The 22,293-nt window shown below is 42.7% G+C and overlaps 1 protein-coding gene across 2 annotated transcripts in view; it reads left to right on the forward strand.

The window, feature by feature from the left end:
- LOC132841819 (serine/threonine-protein kinase MARK1-like) overlaps positions 1 to 22,293 on the forward strand; it is a 55,462-nt gene that overhangs the window by 11,056 nt on the left and 22,113 nt on the right. For both annotated transcript variants that reach the window (XM_060864362.1, XM_060864363.1), the window contains exons 2-3: positions 5,560 to 5,745; positions 14,641 to 14,694. In XM_060864362.1, coding sequence (XP_060720345.1) covers positions 5,560 to 5,745; positions 14,641 to 14,694 — 240 coding nt within the window. The remainder of the gene's footprint in view (positions 1 to 5,559; positions 5,746 to 14,640; positions 14,695 to 22,293) is intronic.

Consider the following 22,293-nt stretch of genomic DNA (forward strand, 5'->3'; position numbering starts at 1 on the left):
ATGATTTTTCAACACCTGGGTTCAGTCATGGAAGCTTAAAGAAATTTTAGCATATATTAACTAAACAAAATGATCTTCATTAAAAGCTGAATTCATTAAAAGCAGGAGCTAATTTGACTTACGGTATAAGAGAAATAAAACACTTAAGCATGGTAAGAGTAACCTTTCCTCAGCTAAGGCTATCATGCTAGTTTAATAGAACCTGAAAACAGCCGCAAATAGCTCAGATAGGTCAGTGGAGGACAAACAAGAATCTAGCTCAAAGACAATTAAGTGTGTTAAATACTAACGACATGCAATATCTTGGCTGCCTGAATCCCCCTTAAACCATCAACAATAAGCCAGCTGAGCATGTAGAATAAAATCAACACATATTATACACGCAGCCAGTCATCAGATTGTAACAAGAGTAACAGAAATAAGAGACTTTTGCACCTCCTTATCCAAGCAAAACCATATCAAGAAACAAAAGGTCAAAAACAGTCATTGTTGGTAGAAGTTCCAAAGGGAGGAACACGAGAAGCAGGAGAAATACCACAGACTTAAAGAGTGTTGGGGAAAATGAAGGTTAAGACTAAGACACCCAGGGCTGTGTCACTGGCCTAAAAATCCAAAGAACTGAAAAAAATAATAAACCACAGTCTCAGTCTCTGACGCTGGTGTATCATATGAGCTTGTGTCTACACAGCAGAAGCCCCGAGTTAAATTTACACCCTAATGTGTTTATATACTGTAGTATGTCCAACTGGAAACAAATGAACTCTGGGAGTTAATTTAGCACCAGGACTTTTGTTCACCAGTGTGTCCTTAAAAACGTTTATACCACACCCTGGGTCGAATTCTCGTATCTGATTGGACAGTTTTATTTTCTGTAACTTCACATCTGATCCAAATTTCAAGTGTAATTCATACGAATGTTTATACTCAAAATTTGTGTGGAAAATTGTTTTATTTTTTTTTTTAAATGATTTTATTGATGGTGTTTGTTTCTCACAGCAGTGTTTGTAATGTTCTCTGTACTGTTACAGTTACACACTTCCATCCAAACACAGACAAGGTTTAAATACATTTTCCTTTTATGCAATCCTGGATATCTGTGTGCTAAGATGGTAAATACTGCAATATCTATACATTAATCGAACTATCCAGTGGTATTAGACCGCTGACAGGTGACATGAATAACATTGATTCTCTCGTTACAACGGCACCTTTCAAGGGCTGGGATATAATAGGCAGCAAATGAACAGTCAGCGCTCAGAGGTGATGTGGTGGAAAAGCAGTAAAGATGTGCAAGCGTAAGGTTCTGAGAGGCTTCGAATGATGTTTTTTTTTTACCCAGAGAAGAGATGGCACCAGGATGCCATATGGGAAGGAGTCAAGTTGATGGAGGCAGTGTGGTACACAGTGCAGTGCTGCAGACCAAGTCAGACTTAGCCTCAAATTCCCAAGTTCTCAGTTTAATCAAACATCTCTGGGATGAGCTGGACAAAGAAGTCCAATCCATTAAGTCCAATCCATGATGGATTTAATGTGTTGGCTGAACTGTGTATTAATATACAGTATAGAAAGACAGCGATAACAGTTTGCAAACAGAACATGATAATGTATCTAAAAATATATATACACACAAATACAATAAAAGATTTAATGGGTGATGCTAGCTTGGCCTATCCATGTCTCTCTCTCTCTCTCTCTCTCTCTCTCTCTCTCTCTCTCTATATATATATATATATATATATATATATATATATATATATATATATATATATATATTTCTCACTCTCTCTTTATCTGTCTTTATTGTCAGAGGCTATTAATGCTCCCAAAGGAATCTGTGGATTCTTAGATTCTTACATTTCACTATCATAACAGACAGCCTTTGCTTTTCTTCCTTACTGTATCTCTTTTGCTCAGACACAAACACACACACACACACACACACACACATACTGTACACACACACACGTGCACACATTGAAGAGTGTAGGACTACAGCAATACATACAATATTGTTATTAGTTACAACTAACTAACTCTGCATTTACATAGCAGTCTTTTGTATTGAGAACCTGGATGATATTTTACTACATTTGAGGTGGTTCTCTTATTTATTGCCATTTGTTTCAATTAAAATACGGTATCATGCAAACCGATATTACTATGTAATTTATCTTTAAAGATAACAATTGGGTTTTTTTTACCATACAGTTATGCTGTTATAAACCTATTATAAAATGGCAAACTTTGCACTTCAGCAATGCGCAGTGTAGCATTACAGCGTAACCCGAGCCAGATTTTGTTCCCAAGGCCAAAGACAGACAGCAACAGCTGCCCAGGCATTCTCGATGGCACAGGAGCATCTTATTCAGCTTCCATTCTCGCTGCAGCACTAGTTTTCCACTTACATTTTTAAGAGTTCATTGAAACGAACACACTAGGTTTTTTTTTTTTTTTATCTTTTAGGGGTTTTTCTTCTTCTACTTCTGCTTCTTTTATGAAAGAATTGTCTAGCTCAGTTGTTTATTTGGAGGTGGCAGCTCAGTGTGTAAAGTGTTAGACTATTGGTCGGAATTTCGTTTCAGTTCATTTCATTTCAGATTGAATTACAGAATAAACATCACGCAGCATAGGTCGCTACAGAGGATCACGTGGTCTGCATATTACATTTGGTATATTTTACGTCGGATGCCCTTCCTAATGCAACCCTCCTATTTTCTCCGGGCTTGGGACATCAGTTGCTGGGTTAACTGCCTGCTCGGGAATCAAACCCAGGCCATAGCAACAAGAACACAGGATCCTTCCGCTGGACCACCAGGCATTGATCTACATACAGATACAGTTCCAAAAAGTAATGGCACTGATTTCACCTCATGACTTTTTAGAATTATAGAACCACATTGATATAAAAGCTTCACTGCTATCCAAGACTTCTACATACATTAATACAGAACCCCAAGGAGTATATGTATAGCTACATCAGTTAGTCTATAATGTACAATACCATATCAATAACAGCTTTTGTATTCATTGTAACAATTCATTGCAGTTCAATCGATAATCCCAGAGCAGTCCAACCTGAACATAGCAATGTAGCCCAAAGTATGCAGACACATGACATTACACCCACATGTGCTTGCTGAACATCCCATTCCATAACAATAGAAATTAATATGGATTTTGTTCACCCAACTATAATAACCTCCACACCTTTAGGAAGGCTTTTCTCTAGATGTTAGAACGTGGCTGTGGGGATTTGCGCTCATTCAGTCCCTAGATTGAGTTCAGCCATTGATGTCGGGTGATGAGGTCTGTGGATCAGCCAGTGTTCTATTTCATCTTAAAGGTGTTCAGTGCGATTCAGACCATGGCTGTGTTCAGGACACTCAAGCTCTTTTACTCCATACTTGATGAAGAAAGACATCCTATACAATTAGGTGCCTCCATGATTGTGGCCAAAGTTGCAACAGGAAGACACACACACATTTTTACATACTTTTGTCCTTGTGTTTCTTGACTATTAGGTGCATCATAAAATAAATAAGGAATAAAACGTGACAGATTGTGACGTTATAGGAAAATAATCAATGACAGGGTGTGACAGGTTGTTCCCACCACCTATAAGGGCACATCATAATGTGCTTTTTATTTTTAATACTAGAGCAATTTGCCAATGATTACAGTTTAGAGGTGTAATTATGACACAATGCATCGTGAAACAAAAAAGTGATGATTGTAGAAATGTACAGTGGACAACCTCTCTCACTCTCTCGCACTCATGCATTTTCTACCGCTTATCCGAACTACCTCGGGTCACGGGGAGCCTGTGCCTATTGTATCTCAGGCGTCATCGGGCATCAAGACAGGATACACCCTGGATGGAGTGCCAACCCATCGCAGGGCAACAGTGGACAAATCAGCCTTCTGTTAATTACGCATCTAATACTATTCAATTCGATTTTTGGGAGACTTTAGAATTCAATTCAATTCACAATTTTTACAATGGACATTGTCTCAAAGCAGCTTTACAGAACATAAACATAGAGCAGAAGGTAAACATAAGGAGAAGTATAAAGAATTAATATAATAAAAATTCAAGATATATATATAGTTCACAGTATGTATGTATGCATGTATGTATATGTATTTATCCCCAATGAGCAAGTCTGAGGTGACTCAGGCAGCAGTGGCAAGGAAAAACTCCCTTAAATTGGTAAGGAAGAAACCTTGAGAGGAACCAGACTCAAAGGGGAACCCATCCTCATATGGGTGACACTAGAGGGTGTGATTACAAATATACAGTCAAACAAATGTAAATGTATTTATTTTTAGGATATGGTGAAGCTGTAGTATAAAATATTAAACCTCTTTTAACCTACAGACAAAAATGCACACTTAATTTCACTGAAATGTTCACGTGTCTGGAATCAAATTGGATCATGACCACAGTGTAGCCTTACACCACTATAAAGTTAAGCATTTAATGATGTGGGATGTCCATTATCAAGCACTATAAAAAGTAATCCTGTAACATCTTCTTGAAGTTAATAAGACAAAATGAAGCTTGTTTACTGAAAAACTGCCAAAGGAAAAATATCTCCTTCCTAAAATTTTGGTAGAAAATGACATCTTTTTGCCTCTGACTGATAGAAAGCAAAGACACTGGAGACTTCTTCTAAAAAGAAATTACGAGGTAGTTACATGGTGGGTGATGCAGCACAATGGTGATGCAGAAAAGAATTTGTAGAAAGGTGTTGGCTGGTTTGTTGGAGTAAGCGTGTCCCGGCTTGTGCTCAGGCTCCGTTTTCATCATGGTGTATATTTTATGACCATCAATGCAGATTGTTACGTGGGGCCAAGCTTAGGGTTGAAACCATATATTTTTAAAATCAATTCACATTCGACTTAGTACTCAGATAAAACACTTGATTCCCAAATTTATGACTCAGTGCACACCCACTGTCTGTACCTTTCCTATTTACTCCACTTACTGCCCAGATACGCCAGGTTTCTCTCTCAGTAGTGTTATAAATTTGGGCGAGCCAGCTCTTCAGCTCTCACATGGCCATTATTCGAGATTATTGGAGCCACAGAGCACTTAGTAGCTTCCACTGCAGTGTCCAGGCTCTCGGATTCGGCTTACACACCATCTCTTTGTGATGCAGTCTCTAACTCACTTGTGCTGCTGTATCAAATAGCAGTGCAGAGTCAGGATGGACAACACAAATTGCTATAAAGAGAGAGTCTTTTTAGCTTGAAATGCATCCCCAATCTTTCTTTCACATAGCATTAGTTCCACAACGGAAAGTGTCAGACAATGTTTAGGCGCTGTGTAAAACATGGAGAATTGTTTTTAAAATAAGTGTTAAAGATGTCATACACCTAAAAGTATTAGTCTACTTACACTTACAGTACTCATAAGTATCTATCGACTTGGCTGCTTCGCCCTAGAATAACTCGTATGTGTGGTTAGACTTTAAGCCGTAATAAACAATACAAGTATTTATTTGGAACTTAGAAGATTTTTTACAATGATTTTTTATCCTTTTATTTTTTCTCCAGCATACATCCCTGGATGGCTTTTCCACCAAACTGGCAAGCCGCCAGAATCTGCCCCGCTGCAGGAACTCGCTCAGTTCCAGCGTAGACGAGCAGCCGCATGTCGGCAACTACCGCCTACTCAAGACCATCGGCAAGGGCAACTTCGCCAAGGTCAAACTGGCACGCCATGTGCTCACTGGACGAGAGGTGAGGGTCACGAGAGAGCGTTGCTTTCAGGTTATGTCCATGGTGTCCCCGCAGTGTCAGGTTTCGAATTCAGATTCCTATTTTCTGTGTCACATGGAAATATGCTAAGAATTGCATTTTATTAAAATTACAATAAAAATAGATTTACCTATAAATGTGGTCAAGGGACGGAAGGCAATATGTGGAAAAAAAAATCAATAAAATATACATATGCACGCAGGCTGGCTGGCTGTAGAACAGTATGACCATTGTTTGTAAAGTGCAAAAAATGTGCAATATCACAATTAATTTTGTTTAAAGTAAATAATAGCGTGCATTTTGCCTTTTGATGCCAGACTTCAGATTCATTTCAGAACTTGCTTGTAAATGTAGTAGAATAATTGTGAAATGTTGCTGTTCATTATTATAATCATGCTGTTTTTGGTATTATTTTTAATATGAATTGATTTATTTGCTTGTTTATTTTATTTAAAGTAGAAATATACAATATTTTTTTCCATTTGTTAGCTGCTAATTCTAAGCTGTAGCTTGTTATGAATGAAGCACCTGCCTTGTCTCCTGACCGCCACCAGAGGGAACCTTCACCCGAGTTCTAACGACTCCCGAACTACATCTCCCACAAGCCACCGCTCCTGTCATTACCACTACCAGCTGATCCCAATCACAGGCGTTCTAATAAACAGGATCTTGAACTTCCCTTCTCTGCGAAGTCTCGATTTGCCTCTGCTATCGGTCTGAGCGTTTGTCTGTCAGTGAATTCATGGTTTTGACTCTGTTTTGGTTTTTGCTCCCCTTTGTTATTGTCTGCCGCCTGCCCCGACCTTCTGCCTGTATTACCGTTTCTGATTTCTGCCTCACCTTTGATATTGTGACTGCCGATTCTGACCTACGCCTGTCTGTACCTCGAGCTTGTATTAAAAGCGTGCACATGGATCCTCAGTCTCATGACCTGTCATTACAGAAGACTTCGCCGCCACATGATCCAGCCGCTGCCTCACAGCTCGTCTCTCAAGTTCAGCCAGTCAGCGACCACTCCCGACAGCTGGCTCACCTCGCGTCGCTCACGGGAGAACTTGTCACAGCCCTGCAGCACCTGCAAAGTATCCCCACAACCGCCAGCATGATCCCCGCGGCCACTAATCCACGGCTCGCCTTCCCGGAAAAATTCGACGGTGACCCGGCGAGAAGCAGGGGTTTCCTTATGCAGTGTTCGCTGTTTGTGACACAACAACCGGCTATTTATCCTACCGACGCCAGCCGTATAGCCCTGGTTTGCACCCTGCTTACCGGAAGGGCTCTGGAGTGGGCCACCGCCGTATGGAGAGAGGATGGATCAGCGTTCTCTTCCTTCAGCCACTTCCTCGCCCAGTTCCGCAGCGTATTTGATCACATCGCTGGAGGAGAGAGCGCAGAGGAGCGTCTCCTGAATATTTCCCAGGGGAGTCACAGCGCAGCGGAGTATGCTTTAACGTTCCGCACACTCTCCGCTCAGACAAATTGGGGGGAGAGACCTCTCAAGCTCCTTTTCCGGAAGGGTCTGAGCCATGAACTGCAAGCCGAGCTCGTTTGTCGTGATGAAGGGAGAGGTTTAGCTGACTTTATGGATCTGTCCATCCGTCTCGACAATCTGATCCGAGCACGGCGATCGTCCACCCACTCTCCGTCCTCTGAAGGCGCTCCGCCCCCACGTCATGCCTCCGCTCATCTCACTCCCGCGGAGAAAGCACGTCGCATGCATAACCGGCTCTGTTTATACTGCGGCGCGCCCGGGCATCGTCTGCCCTCCTGTCCCGTCAGACCACAGAACGAGAGCAAGTTAGTGAGTGTGACTAGTTTCGTCTCGCATACGCAGACAGACGCCCGATTCGCCGTGCGCCTGAACGTACTCGGCGGAAGTATTGGATTAGAGGCACTCATTGATTCCGGTGCTGCTGGAAACTTCATTTCAGAGGAGTGTGTCAAAGCCAATGCCATCCCCGTGACAGAGTGTGAGGTCCCCGCAGCCGTCGAAGCGATAGACGGTCGACCCGTCGGGGAAGGACGGATAAGATTCGTTACCGAAGAGATCGAGCTACTGGTGGGTTCCCATCACCGCGAAACGATCCGGTTCTACGTCATTACCTCTCCCCGTCATCCTCTGATCCTGGGGTTGCCATGGCTAAAGCTCCACAATCCGATCATCTCCTGGAGAGAACCACGGATTATATCATGGGATCCAGTTTGCGCTCCTCATAACCAGCCCTCCAAAGCCCTGCTTCCACTATACTCCGCAAACACCGCGCTGGCCACTCCCGTCAACCCCGACCTCCCGGCCGAATATCATGACCTCATAGAGGCTTTTAGCAAGGTCAAGGCTACCAAGCTTCCTCCTCACCGTCCCGGTGACTGCAGCATCGAGCTGCTTCCCAATGCCACACCCCCGAGAGGCAGAATCTTCCCGCTCTCTCAGCCAGAGACCGAGGCCATGAATACTTATATCGAGGAGGAACTGGAAAAAGGGTTCATCCGGCACTCCGTGTCACCAGCATCATCCGGCTTCTTCTTCGTAAAGAAGAAGGATGGGGGCCTCCGTCCGTGCATAGACTATCGAGCTCTGAATGACGTGACCGTCAAATTCCGCTACCCGCTCCCCCTGGTCCCCTCAGCCCTGGAACAGCTGCGCCGGGCCAGGTTTTTCACTAAACTGGATTTACGCAGTGCTTATAACTTGATCCGCATCAGAGAGGGGGACGAATGGAAGACCGCCTTCTCCACCCAGTCCGGCCATTACGAATACTTGGTCATGCCGTTCGGCCTATCTAACAGTCCATCCGTGTTCCAATCCTTTATCAATGACGTGTTCCGAGACATGCTGGATCGATGGGTAATCATTTACATTGACGACATACTAGTATACTCTGAAACCATGGAGGCTCACGTCCAGCATGTACGTGCAGTGCTGAAAAGACTGATTCAACATCAGCTCTATGCTAAAGCAGAGAAATGCGAGTTCCACCAAACCTCTACGTCTTTTCTGGGTTACATCATCTCCGCTGGAGGGGTCGCCATGGACGAGTCCAAGGTGGAGGCAGTGTTAAAATGGCCCCGGCCCCAGACTGTCAAGGAATTACAACGCTTTCTCGGCTTCGCTAATTTCTATCGCCGCTTCATTCGTGGATTCAGCACCGTCGCGGCGCCACTCACGTCTATGACAAAAAAAACCTCATCCCGTCTGTCATGGTCACCTGAAGCAACTCGAGCGTTTCACCTGCTGAAAGAGCGCTTCACAACCGCTCCCATCCTGCATCACCCTGATCCGGTTCGGCCATTCGTAGTAGAGGTAGACGCATCCAGCACAGGCATCGGAGCGGTGCTCTCTCAACGACAAGGTCCGGCTAACAAGTTGTTCCCATGTGCTTACTACTCTAAGAAACTATCTACCGCGGAACACAATTATGACGTGGGGGACCGTGAGTTACTGGCCATGAAAGCGGCCTTCGAGGAGTGGAGACACTGGCTAGAGGGCGCCCAACAGCCGTTCACGGTTATTACGGACCATAAGAACCTCGAATACCTACGCGCGGCCAAGCAGATGAATCCCCGTCAGGCCCGATGGGCCATGTTCTTCACACGGTTCAATTTCACAGTAACCTACAGACCCGGTTCGAGAAATATCAAAGCCGACGCACTTTCCCGCCTGAGTAATGAACCTGACCAACCCTCTCGGACAGAGACCATTATTCCCGAGACTCGAATTATCGCTCCAATCCAATGGGACATCATGACCCAGATCTCCCAGGCCAACGCGCTATCTCCACCTCCCAACGATTGTCCCGCTACCAAAACCTACGTACCCGAGACCTTACGCTCCGCCCTGTTACATCTGTTACACACTACACCCAGCTCCGGTCATCCCGGCGTATCAGCCACGCTCCATCTGGTACGAAACACTTTCTGGTGGCCCTCTCTGTTCCAGGACACCCAGGAGTTTGTAAGGAGGTGTGCCGTGTGCAACACGTCCAAGTCATCACATCAGCTCCCGGCAGGCTTACTGCAACCTCTACCCATCCCTCAACGGCCCTGGTCTCATATCGCCATCGATTTTATTACCGACCTGCCCAAGTCCGATAACTGTACCGTCATCCTCACAGTCGTAGACCGGTTCTCCAAAGCATGCCGCCTGATTGCGCTACCCAAGCTACCCACGGCTTTCGAGACAGCTGAAACCTTGTGCAGTAATGTGTTCCGGTTCTACGGCATTCCCGAGGACATCGTCTCGGACAGGGGCCCACAATTCACTTCCCGAGTGTGGGCAGCTTTCTTCAAAAGACTGAATATGAACGTCAGCCTAACCTCGGGATACCATCCACAATCCAATGGGCTAACCGAACGTCTCAACCAGGAGCTCACTCGCTTTCTTCGTTCCTACTGTCACGATCACCAGACTGACTGGAGCAAATATCTAATGTGGGCAGAATACGCACAGAACTCGCTCATCAAGCCAGCCACCGGTCTCACGCCCTTTCAATGTGTCCTCGGATACCAGCCTCCCCTGTTCCCCTGGTCCGGTGAACCCTCTGATCTACCTGCCGTAGATGATTGGTTCCGTAAGAGCGAGGAAACCTGGAGCGTGGCACACCGCCAGTTACAGAGAGCCATCCGCCGCCAGAAGCGCCAAGCCGACATACGGCGTAGACCACATCCTGACTATCAGCCAGGGCAATGGGTATGGCTCTCCACCCGCGACATACGACTCCGTCTCCCCTGCAGGAAACTCAGCCCCAGGTTCGTGGGTCCTTTTAAGGTGCTTAGACAGGTGAATCCTGTTTCCTACCGCCTGGCACTTCCACCAGGCTACCGCATTTCTCCCACGTTTCATGTTTCACTCCTTAAGCCTGCCGACGGTCCGAGAGGGGGGCGAGAGGAAACTGCCGAACCACCAGCGCCACCGCCCTTGCTGATCGGGGACGAGGTAGCGTACCAGGTTCGCAGCCTCCTTGACTCCAGACGCCGGGGCGGCCAGCTCGAGTACCTGGTCGATTGGGAGGGATACGGACCAGAGGAACGGTCATGGGTGAGAGCACGGGACATCCTAGACCCCTCACTTACTGCTGAGTTTCACCAGTCCCATCCAGACAAGCCAGCCCCTCGACCTCGCGGGCGGCCCCGACGGCGCGCTCTTCCTCGCTTCGGGAGCCGCTCGCAGGGGGGGGGCTCTGTTATGAATGAAGCACCTGCCTTGTCTCCTGACCGCCACCAGAGGGAACCTTCACCCGAGTTCTAACGACTCCCGAACTACATCTCCCACAAGCCACCGCTCCTGTCATTACCACTACCAGCTGATCCCAATCACAGGCGTTCTAATAAACAGGATCTTGAACTTCCCTTCTCTGCGAAGTCTCGATTTGCCTCTGCTATCGGTCTGAGCGTTTGTCTGTCAGTGAATTCATGGTTTTGACTCTGTTTTGGTTTTTGCTCCCCTTTGTTATTGTCTGCCGCCTGCCCCGACCTTCTGCCTGTATTACCGTTTCTGATTTCTGCCTCACCTTTGATATTGTGACTGCCGATTCTGACCTACGCCTGTCTGTACCTCGAGCTTGTATTAAAAGCGTGCACATGGATCCTCAGTCTCATGATCTGTCATTACATAGCTATTTGACTAGGCAAGTCGCTGTTATATAGCTTGCTACTGTAGCAAGTCTCATCGTTATATCCGTACACTAACAAACTCCTGAATGTTTATTCTTGTTTGCATCACTGGATGTCACTAGGCACACTGGACACCGGTAGGCTATGAAACAAGTAGCTATCTCAGCAGTATTTAACTTCATCCACATACATTTATTTGTTAATATTCTCTCAACAAGAGCGTTTACTGAGGCGTCGGAGCTTCGGGCAGTGCAGGTGGAGATCCTGTTGCGTCTCACATCCACATTCATAGTGAGCAGTTTATATTGAAAAAAACATATATATATATATATATATATATATATATATATATATATATATATATATATATATATATATATTATTTATTCTTAATTTCTTTAAAGTATTTTATAACTGATGGTAAATGGAGCCAAAGAAACACAGGAAAACATCAGCTATGGTTCAATGCCTAATGTTTAATTCCTTATAGGTGAAATGTTAACCTGATTTGCACGATAACATAAACAGGTTTCTTCCTCATAACATCTCAGGGAGTGGAAAAACTCCACATAATTATTAAAATTCAGACTTGTACTTGTAAACATTGTGTGTAAAAATGACTAAGGTGTAGGAGAAACCAAACTCCTTCTTTCCATCACATCAGCATGCGCTAGCATGAGTTTATTGAAGTGTTCCTGATGTCTATCTCTGTTTGACCTCTCACACACACCTAACATTCGAAAACGAACGAGAACGCTTAAATAAAGAGCATTTTAAAGGTTTAGTGCTTTCCATGGTTTTTAATGAATAAGCAGACCCTGGAGCTATACTGGATCCTTGTTAATTACAGCCAGGCAGCACCAAACTTCCAACCACAGACACACAGGTCATATTTTGTAACAGAAAGTCCACAGAAAGGTAATTTTCCTCATCCCTACTAGACAGTTCTTTAGAAGCATCAGCAAACGCACCATGTGTGCTGCCTCCATGAATAATGTACCACATCACACGTGTTGCCCTTCTGTCCGTCGAAGGTTAAATTATTTACCGGGAAACATGTGAACTCCAGTGGACATGGACGTAGAACCGCATCATCTGAAAATTCACACCGAACATAGGGATAAAGCAAAATTTTAACTTCAAATGTTTGTATTATTAGGAAATGAAAATATCTCATCAAAAGGATGTGATTTTTTTGTGTGTGTCTCAATTACTGGCAGAAATCTGAAATACAACTAAAGCATGTTCTCATTTGTGTTTTATATTCCTAGATCAGGACGTGCAGTTTCACTGGGGTTTAAATACGAGGTGACACAAAGTCATCGTTATGGAGATTAGCCAAAAGTGTGTTGACTTTCTTAAATCATTAATAACTGCCCCACACAAAAGAAAACATAAGGAACGGGGCAAAATGATCTCTAAGGACAACAGTTGGAGTGTTTTAACTCTAACATGCTAACTAGAAATGCTAACCTACTTGCTATGTAGGGATGTGATAGCCTAGTGGTTAAGGTGTTGGATTACCAATCGGAAGGTTGTGAGTTCGATTCCTACGTCCACCAAGCTGCCACTGCTGGGCCCCTGAGCAAGGCCCTTAACCCTCAATTGCTCAGTTGTATAAAAATGAGATAAAATGTAAGTCGCTCTGGATAAGGGGGTCTGTAAATATAAAATGTAAATGTAAACTATAGCTAAAAGGTGTGCCTGAGGAAAGACTACGCTTTCATTTAACCACAAATATAAGCACCTTGAGTTTATTGGATGGAAACTTGGTTCTGTGGTTAGTTAGAAAAAAAACAGCCTAATTTTGAACAAATACTCAGGATGATTTGGATATACAAAGAAACACATACAGAAAAGGATATAATCCCCACTGTTAAGTAAGTTGAAGGATTTATTGAGAATCTGTGAAGTTTGGAGGATCTGTGATTTATGGGTTACTCTGTCCTCCATAACATGATCAAAATGAGTGTCCACCATAAGATAGTTTAGGACAGATTATTTTCAAAGACAAATAAAGAAATATCATGAGCACTGCTATACAGTACGTTCTGAACTCTGCGCAGTGTCTTTGAAATTTAACAGCTTTAAGCTACCAGCGCTTCCCAGATCAATGTGATCTCAGGAGACAAAAGCAAACCCACGTCACGGTCATTTCAGCAATTCCATTATTACAAAGGTCTATAGCAGACATTTCACACCAGATTAGTTTACTGAACCAAAGCCAGAGGGTCAGTGAGTGCTGTAAAAGAACAGCTGCAGAATTCATACACCAGTGTGTGGAAGAGAACATTTCCATGCTAATAACATGACTAAGATGCATTATTATGCGTTATTTGACCTGAACCCCTTTTGAAATCTAAACTGAACAAGAAAAGACCCCAAACTCTGAGAGTTTGTGTACTGAGATGGTCTCAGATTTTGTTTTCCATACAATCACATCAAGCATTATAGGAGCAAACTATGCCATCACGTTGGTGGAGGAAGCTTGTCTCACATTTTCAGTATAGTCATCTAACCACAGACATTTTTATGTCTATTTTACAAAGATTTTTGTAGCTGACTGTATTACAGTCTGGGGAGCATAGAGAGGCTCACCTATGCTCCTTTTGGTCCAGGGAAGTGATTTGTGAGCAGCGTGAAAGGTTGTGATCAGAAACAGAGTGTGGACATTAATGAGTTCAGCTTGTTATGAAGTGCATAAAGGATGCATGCGCCGTCTGCTCGCCTACCCACCCGAGAGGAGCTGAAAATAGATCCACCTGCGCATATCGTCTCTCTCTCTCTCTCTCTCTCTCTCTCTCTCTCTCTCTCTCTCGCTCTCTCTCGCTTTCTCTCTCTGTCCCACACCTACATCAACTGAGTTGCCAGTGAGCTTCTCATGACCAGTCTGGCATTCTATCCATATAACACTGGACAAACATTACGAATTATTGCCAGTAAGTGACACCAATAGAGGCTCGGCATCGTCGCAGAGATTGAACAAGAGATGGGCTAAATTTTTAATATGAATTTATTTTCTCAACCCTGCATCTGCTTTGACTGACTATGTCAAATCATATCTCCTGTTAGGGTTTATCCATCCATCCATCCATCCATCATTTCATTCATCCTTTCATCCATCCATTCATCTTCTGTAGCATATCCTACACAGGGTCACAGGGAGCCTGGAGTCTATCCCAGGGGTTTCGGTGCCAAATTTTTACAGGAGATGATATCATGTAAAATGTCACTTCTTAACTGCAGTGTCTTTTTTTTTCAACACAGGTGGCTGTCAAAATAATAGACAAAACCCAGCTGAACCCCACGAGTCTGCAAAAGGTAAGCTTCTATGAACATTTCATTTGAATGCTCATCATTTGAATGAAATGTTAAATAACATGCCAGTTTTATAATTGTATTTACTTCAAATTTACTTCTTGCATTCCAGTTCCTACGTTTTCATCACCGTAGAGATTGAAATTATGCTTTTGCTTTTGTGCAGTTTATTCTGTTAAGTTCGTTGAAGCGCGTCTGGAGAGATCCCTGAGGCCGATTCCAGACTTACTTACATCGTTGTCTCTTGCATTTTACATTCACATATTCGTGCTTCTCTGCCTTTAGTACCTTAGGTTCTGTGTAATGGCAATTTTGTGGAACCGCCGCTTCCTCTTTTGCTTTGAAATCTTCTACTGAGTGACTAGAAATAACAGTGCACTAGCGTCACACTGATCTCTGCTGAAAATCCAGAGCAGACCATTTAGGGAGTATATAAGGAAGTGGGTCTTTAGCTGTTTTTTTGAAGATAGCGATGGATTCTACTGTCCGGATTCCACCACTGAGGGACAGACAGTTCTGAGGAATACTGTAGTTCTAGAAATAGAGCTCATGCCTTGCTGAGATGGCGCTATCAGGCATCGGGTGTTAACTGATCGCAGGTTGCAAGAGGGAACATAATCTTCAAGGAGAGTGTTGAGGCAGGGGTGTGCTGTTCCAGACAAGGTCTTGTATATGAGCATCAAGGCCTTGAATATGATGTGGGTGGCCACAAGAAGCCAGTGCAGGGAGACACAGAGTAGACTGATCTCTGAGAGCATTTTGATGTGTGATGTGGGTCATTTTGGGTGAAATCATCTTAAAGGGTTTGATGGTAGTTGCTGGGATCACCAGACTTAGTCTCTATCTAACTATCGATTCTGATTGCTCCGCCCCATTGGCTTATCTACCATGGTCTTTTGAATAATCCCAGCATCAAAACTGTATTGCCGTGTTGGTTTATACTGTACCAGTTCATCACAATACTGAATCAGAAGCTGTATGTATGGGTGGACAAAACCCTAACCAGGATGCCTGACCAAATTACGCATCAGTTGTCCTAGCAGGTACAGAAGACTGATGTTACTTTTTAATATCTTAAATTTTACTTGCCAAGCTACCCATTCAAGTATTATTTGCTTTTCTGGAAACTACAGTGTACAAAATCTCAGGACCACCAAACCGCCCACACGATCTGTTGTTTTGTGGGTGTAGCAGCACGCACGCTTCACAAACGATCACAGACAAGGAACACACACTATACCCGAGATCCCCAACAAAGCATGGCCGAACCCCAAGTCCTGCTTTCTGAAAAAAAAATAAACATAAGAACAGTTGGAGTGACGTTGACAGCTGCTGTTGACTATTACTCTTGCCAATGACACAAGAAAATATCCGTGCATCTGTGAAGGCTTGCAAACGGAAAAAATTGCAGCGCTGAACCATGCGGATTACACAAGCATTTGCTACAGGGGTAAATGTGTGTCAGCTTTAGTTTCCTTTTTAGGTAAACACAGTTTATTTGCCATACAATTAGTTATCTAAACTTTTTTATTGATTTTGTGTTTTTTAGGCATTTCATGATGGATTATCTGTGCTACTTGAAACCACTCAATTCAAGGAATTTCCAGGGTTTGGGCCAGTAATCATTTCTATAGTACATAAAAACATTGTTGCTAATTTGCCAGTTTATGTGACTGTTAGGGGGGCACGGTGGCTTAGTGGTTCGCCTCACACCTCCAGGGTTGGGGGTTCGATTCCCACCTCCGACTTGTGTGTGTGGAGTTTGCATGTTCTCCCCGTGCCTCGGGGGTTTCCTCTGGGTACTCCGGTTTCCTCCCCCGGTCCAAAGACATGCATGGTAGGTTGATTGGCATCTCTGGAAAATTGTCCATAGTGTGTGAGTGTGTGAGTGAATGAGAGTGTGTGTGCCCTGCGATGGGTTGTCACTCCATCCAGGGTGTATCCTGTCTTGTTGCCCGATGACGCCTGAGATAGGCACAGACTCCCCGTGACCCGAGGTAGTTCGGATAAGCGGTAGAAGATGAGTGAGTGAGTGAGTGAGTGAGTGAATGAAATGTGACTGTTAATCGCATGTATCAACACTAATGCATTGCTTCTACATGTTAATAGAACACATTAGGACTGTCCTTTCCCTGAAATATAATAATCTGATCTCATAATAATAATCTTTTCACAATGTCCTTTGTTTAGAAATGAGTCCAAGAGCATTTTCATTGAAGTACGAAACAGGAAGCCGGCTCGGCTGGGATTGCAGGATTGCAGTGCAAAAAAAAGTTATTTTTACCACAGACATGAGTTGGTGGTGTCTCAAAAGCATGGATGAAATAACAAGCAGTCTACGTTGACTTCTGTGATGCGATCGATTTTCACTCGTGCGTGCCCCGATGCAACACGATATCTCATCATAGCTGTTAATCTCAATAAAAATTAGCAAACTGAACATCTAAATGATCCGGGCTGTCATATTTCCACCTCTAATCTTACATGTAATGTCACAAATCTTATGAAACAAATGAGGTAGAGCTGAAAAGTCAGGGATGTGGCAACGCTGCATAAGACAATTGGCAACGCTGCATAAGACTTGGTAGATAAAGACAAGTCGAGGCTCTCATTATTCTCACTCCAGAATGCCACGTTGTCTGCGTGTGAGTCAGAGCTGAATATCGAGAGCATTGAATAGCATTGAATATTGTTCTCTCATCTGCTAGGCCCACACGTGCTCATCCTCATCCTACTGTTTCTACTCTGAGTCACGAGAGGCGAGATGAGCTCACGATTGAGTCTCTATAACCACAAAGTTTGTTCTGGCATTGTTTCCCTCCAGGAAGTATGATTCGGTTCAACTGCATTGGAAAGATGAGCGACAATAACAGAGAATATGAATGGAACAGAAAAAGGATCTACACTGAAAAAGGTTTATCAAATTTACTTCATTCAGATAATATCCCTGACCACATATTGCTTTTTCTGTGTTAGAAGATTCTAAAATTTGGATCTGATCATTTCAAACCATCCAATTATAGGATCCGTTAATTTAGAAGCACATTACTGTACACTGCGTTCACACTAGAAAGCTACGAGATGTCATTTGTCTGTTGTTCATCTGTAGCCTCAGTCTCAGAGGAATTGTCATCTGATTCTACGATCCTGGTTGGATTCTACAGGATTTCTAAGAGACTCGTGTCGTGTAGAAGAAAGCCGACATGTTTACAGCAGTGACAATGAACGCTTATGAGGATTCTGGATTTTCCAAATGATGCAAAGTTCATGGTATTATGAGACTCATTCATTTGCAGAACTTTGATAAATGAATGATCTGGTTGCTTTACATGTCAATCAGATGCCCTCTCTGAGCTGCTATGGAGTTCAGACCTTCTGCAGTCAGTCTGAAATTCTGGCTATGTGATGAAACTAGTGGACATCGAGCATTTATTTAATTAGAAACAGTAGTGGCTGAAATTTGTAGCATACAACACACTGTACCATACACATTAAGCTAAGTTTTGATGTATGCGTTACTAGACTGTGCACTATCTTCACTGGCAGAGTAGCAAAGCAAGCTAATTTTATTAGCTATGTACTCTGAACCAGAGGCACTAATGATCCCTGTTACTTCATTTCAAGCTTTATTTTTTCATCATAAAATATCTAAACATTTAAAATTTCAGAATAAAAATTTGATCATTTTTTAAGGATAAAAAGAAACCAGATGTCCTCTAGTTTTTAAGGTTAATCGGTAAATGAGAACAAATTGCAAGCAGGGAACAAAGTTGTGAGCAGGGAACTGAGGATCTTTCTGTAGGAGTATTTAGAAAGAATCAGACAAGGCAATTCATCAATTCATCAATAATTTGAATTTGTCTTTTTAACGTGTCATACTTAATTTGCATTAATTTCTACCGCTTATCCGAACTACCTCGGGTCACGGGGAGCCTGTGCCTATCTCAGGCATCATCGGGCATCAAGGCAGGATACACCCTGGACGGAGTCCCAACCCATCGCAGGGCACACACACACACTCATTCACACACGCAATCACACACTACGGACAATTTTCCAGAGATGCCAATCAACCTACCATGCATGTCTTTGGACCGGGGAGGAAACCGGAGTACCCGGAGGAAACCCCCGAGGCACGGGGAGAACATGCAAACTCCACACACACAAGGCGGAGGCGGGAATCGAACCCCCAAACCTGGAGGTGTGAGGCAAACGTGCTAACCACTAAGCCACCGTGCCCCCTCATTATTACATTGTCTATTAAATTTCTAAATTAGCAGGACATGAGAGAACTTTTTTTTAAATTTATTGCAAATTCTTTAAATGAAATCTTTAAGCACAGAAAATCCAGTTCAGTGCATATCCAGAGTACAGGGCAAATTCATGTGATAATCATTACTATAACCCTGTTGACAAACCATTTCATCCACCACATACAGTCGTTTCTTTTCTTCTCGCTTCTCTTCAGTTCAGTCCTCCTCAGCCACTTATGCCATGTTAGCCAAAATGGAGACATTCACAAGGTAATGCAGCATGCTCTCTTCCATCTGCCCTTGACTCCCTTATTGATTTTCTATAACTTAAAACCCAGCAGTCTCTCATGTGTGCTACATTAAGATCCCTGCATTTTCTTTACAGCTCAGTAAGCAATCTGTGCTAGATACTACAAGATACTTTCTAGCTTTCTCAAGCCACTTTACAATTCGGTCTCCAAGTAGACATATCTAACAAAAAAAGCTCAGCTTTTGTAAAAGCTGCTGAATCATGGCTTGTGTGTTTATTTTGAGGACATACTGTAAAGGTGGTTAAATGGGGTAGGGAATTTATTGAGCTTTGTGGTTGATTGAAGGAATAAAAAATAGGTGATTTTTCACTTGAGAGTCTTACATATTGCCCTGAATTTCCAATCATGTTTATGATGATTAAATTACCATTCACATTTTTCTCAGGAGCTTTACAGCCAATCATGCAGGTGTTGAATAGAATAGAAGAAGAATACATAACAGCACAGTGAATTTATTTCTTTGCATATCCCAACTTTGCTTTAAAGGTTGGGGTCAGAGCATAGGGTCAGCCATGATACAGTGCCCCTGGAGCAGAGAGGGTTAAGTACCATGCTTAAAGGCCCTACAGTGGCATCTTGGCAGTGCTGGGGCTTGAACACTGATTGTCCAATCAACAATCTAGAGCCTTAACCACTTGAGCCACCACTGTTCAACATTATCTCTGCCTGGTAGAATTCCCCAGCACCTTGTATCCATGTACAGGATCTCAGTGTCAGTGTCAAATGAAGAAAACTGGACACTACAGTTAAATTACCAAGAACAGGACATCCCTCCACAGACAAGATGAAAAGTTGCTGAGAGACCTGCAGCAACATTAAAGAAGCTTCCAAAGTACTAGTCACTTCCTGCATGTGAAAACAATCTCTGGTATTTTTTACATGTCTGGGTTACAGGGTAGGATGACCAGACAAAAACCCATCTTCATAAAGGAACAAAAAGGAAAAAACATCTAAACCTTCCTTAATCACCCCAAATGTTTTCTGGTCTGATGAGGTCAAGGACATTTTGTACAAAAACAAGACAGCTTATACTTATATCTATGGTGAAGCACCATATCTATGGTGGCAGCATCATGCTGTGTAGCTGTGTCCCTTCGGCTGGGGCTGGGGCTCTATTCAAGATGCAGGGAATCATGGATAGGGAAGTCTTTCCAGCACTTTTAGTACAATTACTATGGGGATTTACCCAACTAGCCACAGGAGCATTAATTAGGTGAGGCAATGATTTTAGGGACGAGGCCTAGCAAACAGTCAGCATTCTAATTCATCCCAAAGTGGGGGTCAGTGAGTTTGACATTAGGGCTATATACTGGACACTCGGGTTCTTCCGCATTGGCAAACCGTGTCTGTATAGAGCCTGCTTTGTTCACAGGGGCATCGTCATGCTGGAACAGATTTGGGAAATCTTTCAGCGTACAAAGACATTCGGTACAATTGTTTCCTTCCAACTTTGTGGCAACAGTTTGGGGAAGAACCACATATGAGCTTGATGGTCAAAAAATAACAGTCCCAGAAGGTTTAATTTTTGGTTACTGAGGTTAAGGTTGAGTTAACATTTAGGTGGAGGCAGAACATTAATTAGCTTCATTAGTTATTATGTCAATGGAAGGTCCTAACAAGAGTGAGAGAGAGAGAGAGAGAGAGAGAGAGAGAGAGAGAGAGTGTGTGTGTGTGTGTGTGTGTGTGTGTGTGTACAGACATTTGAAACCTTGGGCTTACCATCTGGCCCCTCAGGGCACCATGCATAGCACCTGGCATAAGATCATTTACCACTGAACACTAGAGACCTGTGTTAAAAAAGCTTTCAGTAACTAAAACGTCTCTCAAATGAATTCGAAAAGGAATTTCATTTCTGTGGAAATCATAGCTGACTATGCTGTAGGCTAATGTCTAGTGAAAGTTTAGAGAAACCCTGTAATAGTCAGTTGATGGTTGACACCATATGCAATCATCCAGCTCGTTTTAAGCGGTTTTAGATGCACCTTGTATACATCAACTGCCATTGCAGCAAGGTGCTAATAACCTCAAAAAACCACACACATTTAAATCTACTAAGGGCAAATAATCTGAACACATGTTTTTTTCCGTTTTCTTCATCTATTGCATATATAACTGTCATGCACACGATAGAAAAGGTTCTGCACATCATATATAAACTGCCTGAACTTACACTTTGCCTTTGTTTGCAGAATTGTATTTTATTTTATTAGATCCTCTTATTCTTGTACTTTATTGTCACAAATAACAGCTAAAATAATGTATAGTGGAAAAAAAAAATAAAATATGGGTATTAAAAAATACCCAAACCATGGACCACATCCATGTTTTTGGTTCCCAGTAGTTTAGTGCTAGGCTGCCAACTGTTTGTTATCCTCATATTCCTTGCTCTAGCTTTAATCCTGCACCAGTTCTGCGTCAGAATAATGATGAAATCCTGTCAAAATACATCCAGGTAATAGGGGTCAGACATGACCAGAATAGAAACACTGCTTAGAGGATGGTGAAATATCTGTATTTATGTGTGTATGGTTGTTATTATTAGTAATAGTGTTATTAATAGAATTATTTATTGTCTATCGATTGTTTGCCAATGTTGTCTTATCCTGACAGGGTCCTATGATTCATTATTTTATTTATTTTCCTTTTTGGAAACACAGAAATTATAGTTAGTTCACGTAGTGCCAAATAGATTGCTTATAGATAGAGTACTTGTGCCAAGAATGAGAAGATGCACACACACAAAAAAGACATTGAAGTAAAATGTGGGAAAAAATAAAATAATAAAATAAATAAATAAATAAATAATAATACTAATAATACTAATAATAATAATAATAATAATAATAATAATAATAATAACAACAATAATACTAATAATAATAACAACAACAACAACAATAATATTTATAGTCATCCACAAACATAAATAAATGTTTAATGTTTAATTGAGGTACTTAGAGCTCTGACCATTCATATTTCATGTTCAGGATGAGTGCTGTATGTTGTATGATGGTGTGTTTGAGTAGGAAAATGAATCT

Source organism: Tachysurus vachellii, chromosome 2 (assembly GCF_030014155.1).
Source record: "Tachysurus vachellii isolate PV-2020 chromosome 2, HZAU_Pvac_v1, whole genome shotgun sequence".
NCBI classification, from domain to species: Eukaryota; Metazoa; Chordata; class Actinopteri; order Siluriformes; family Bagridae; genus Tachysurus; species Tachysurus vachellii.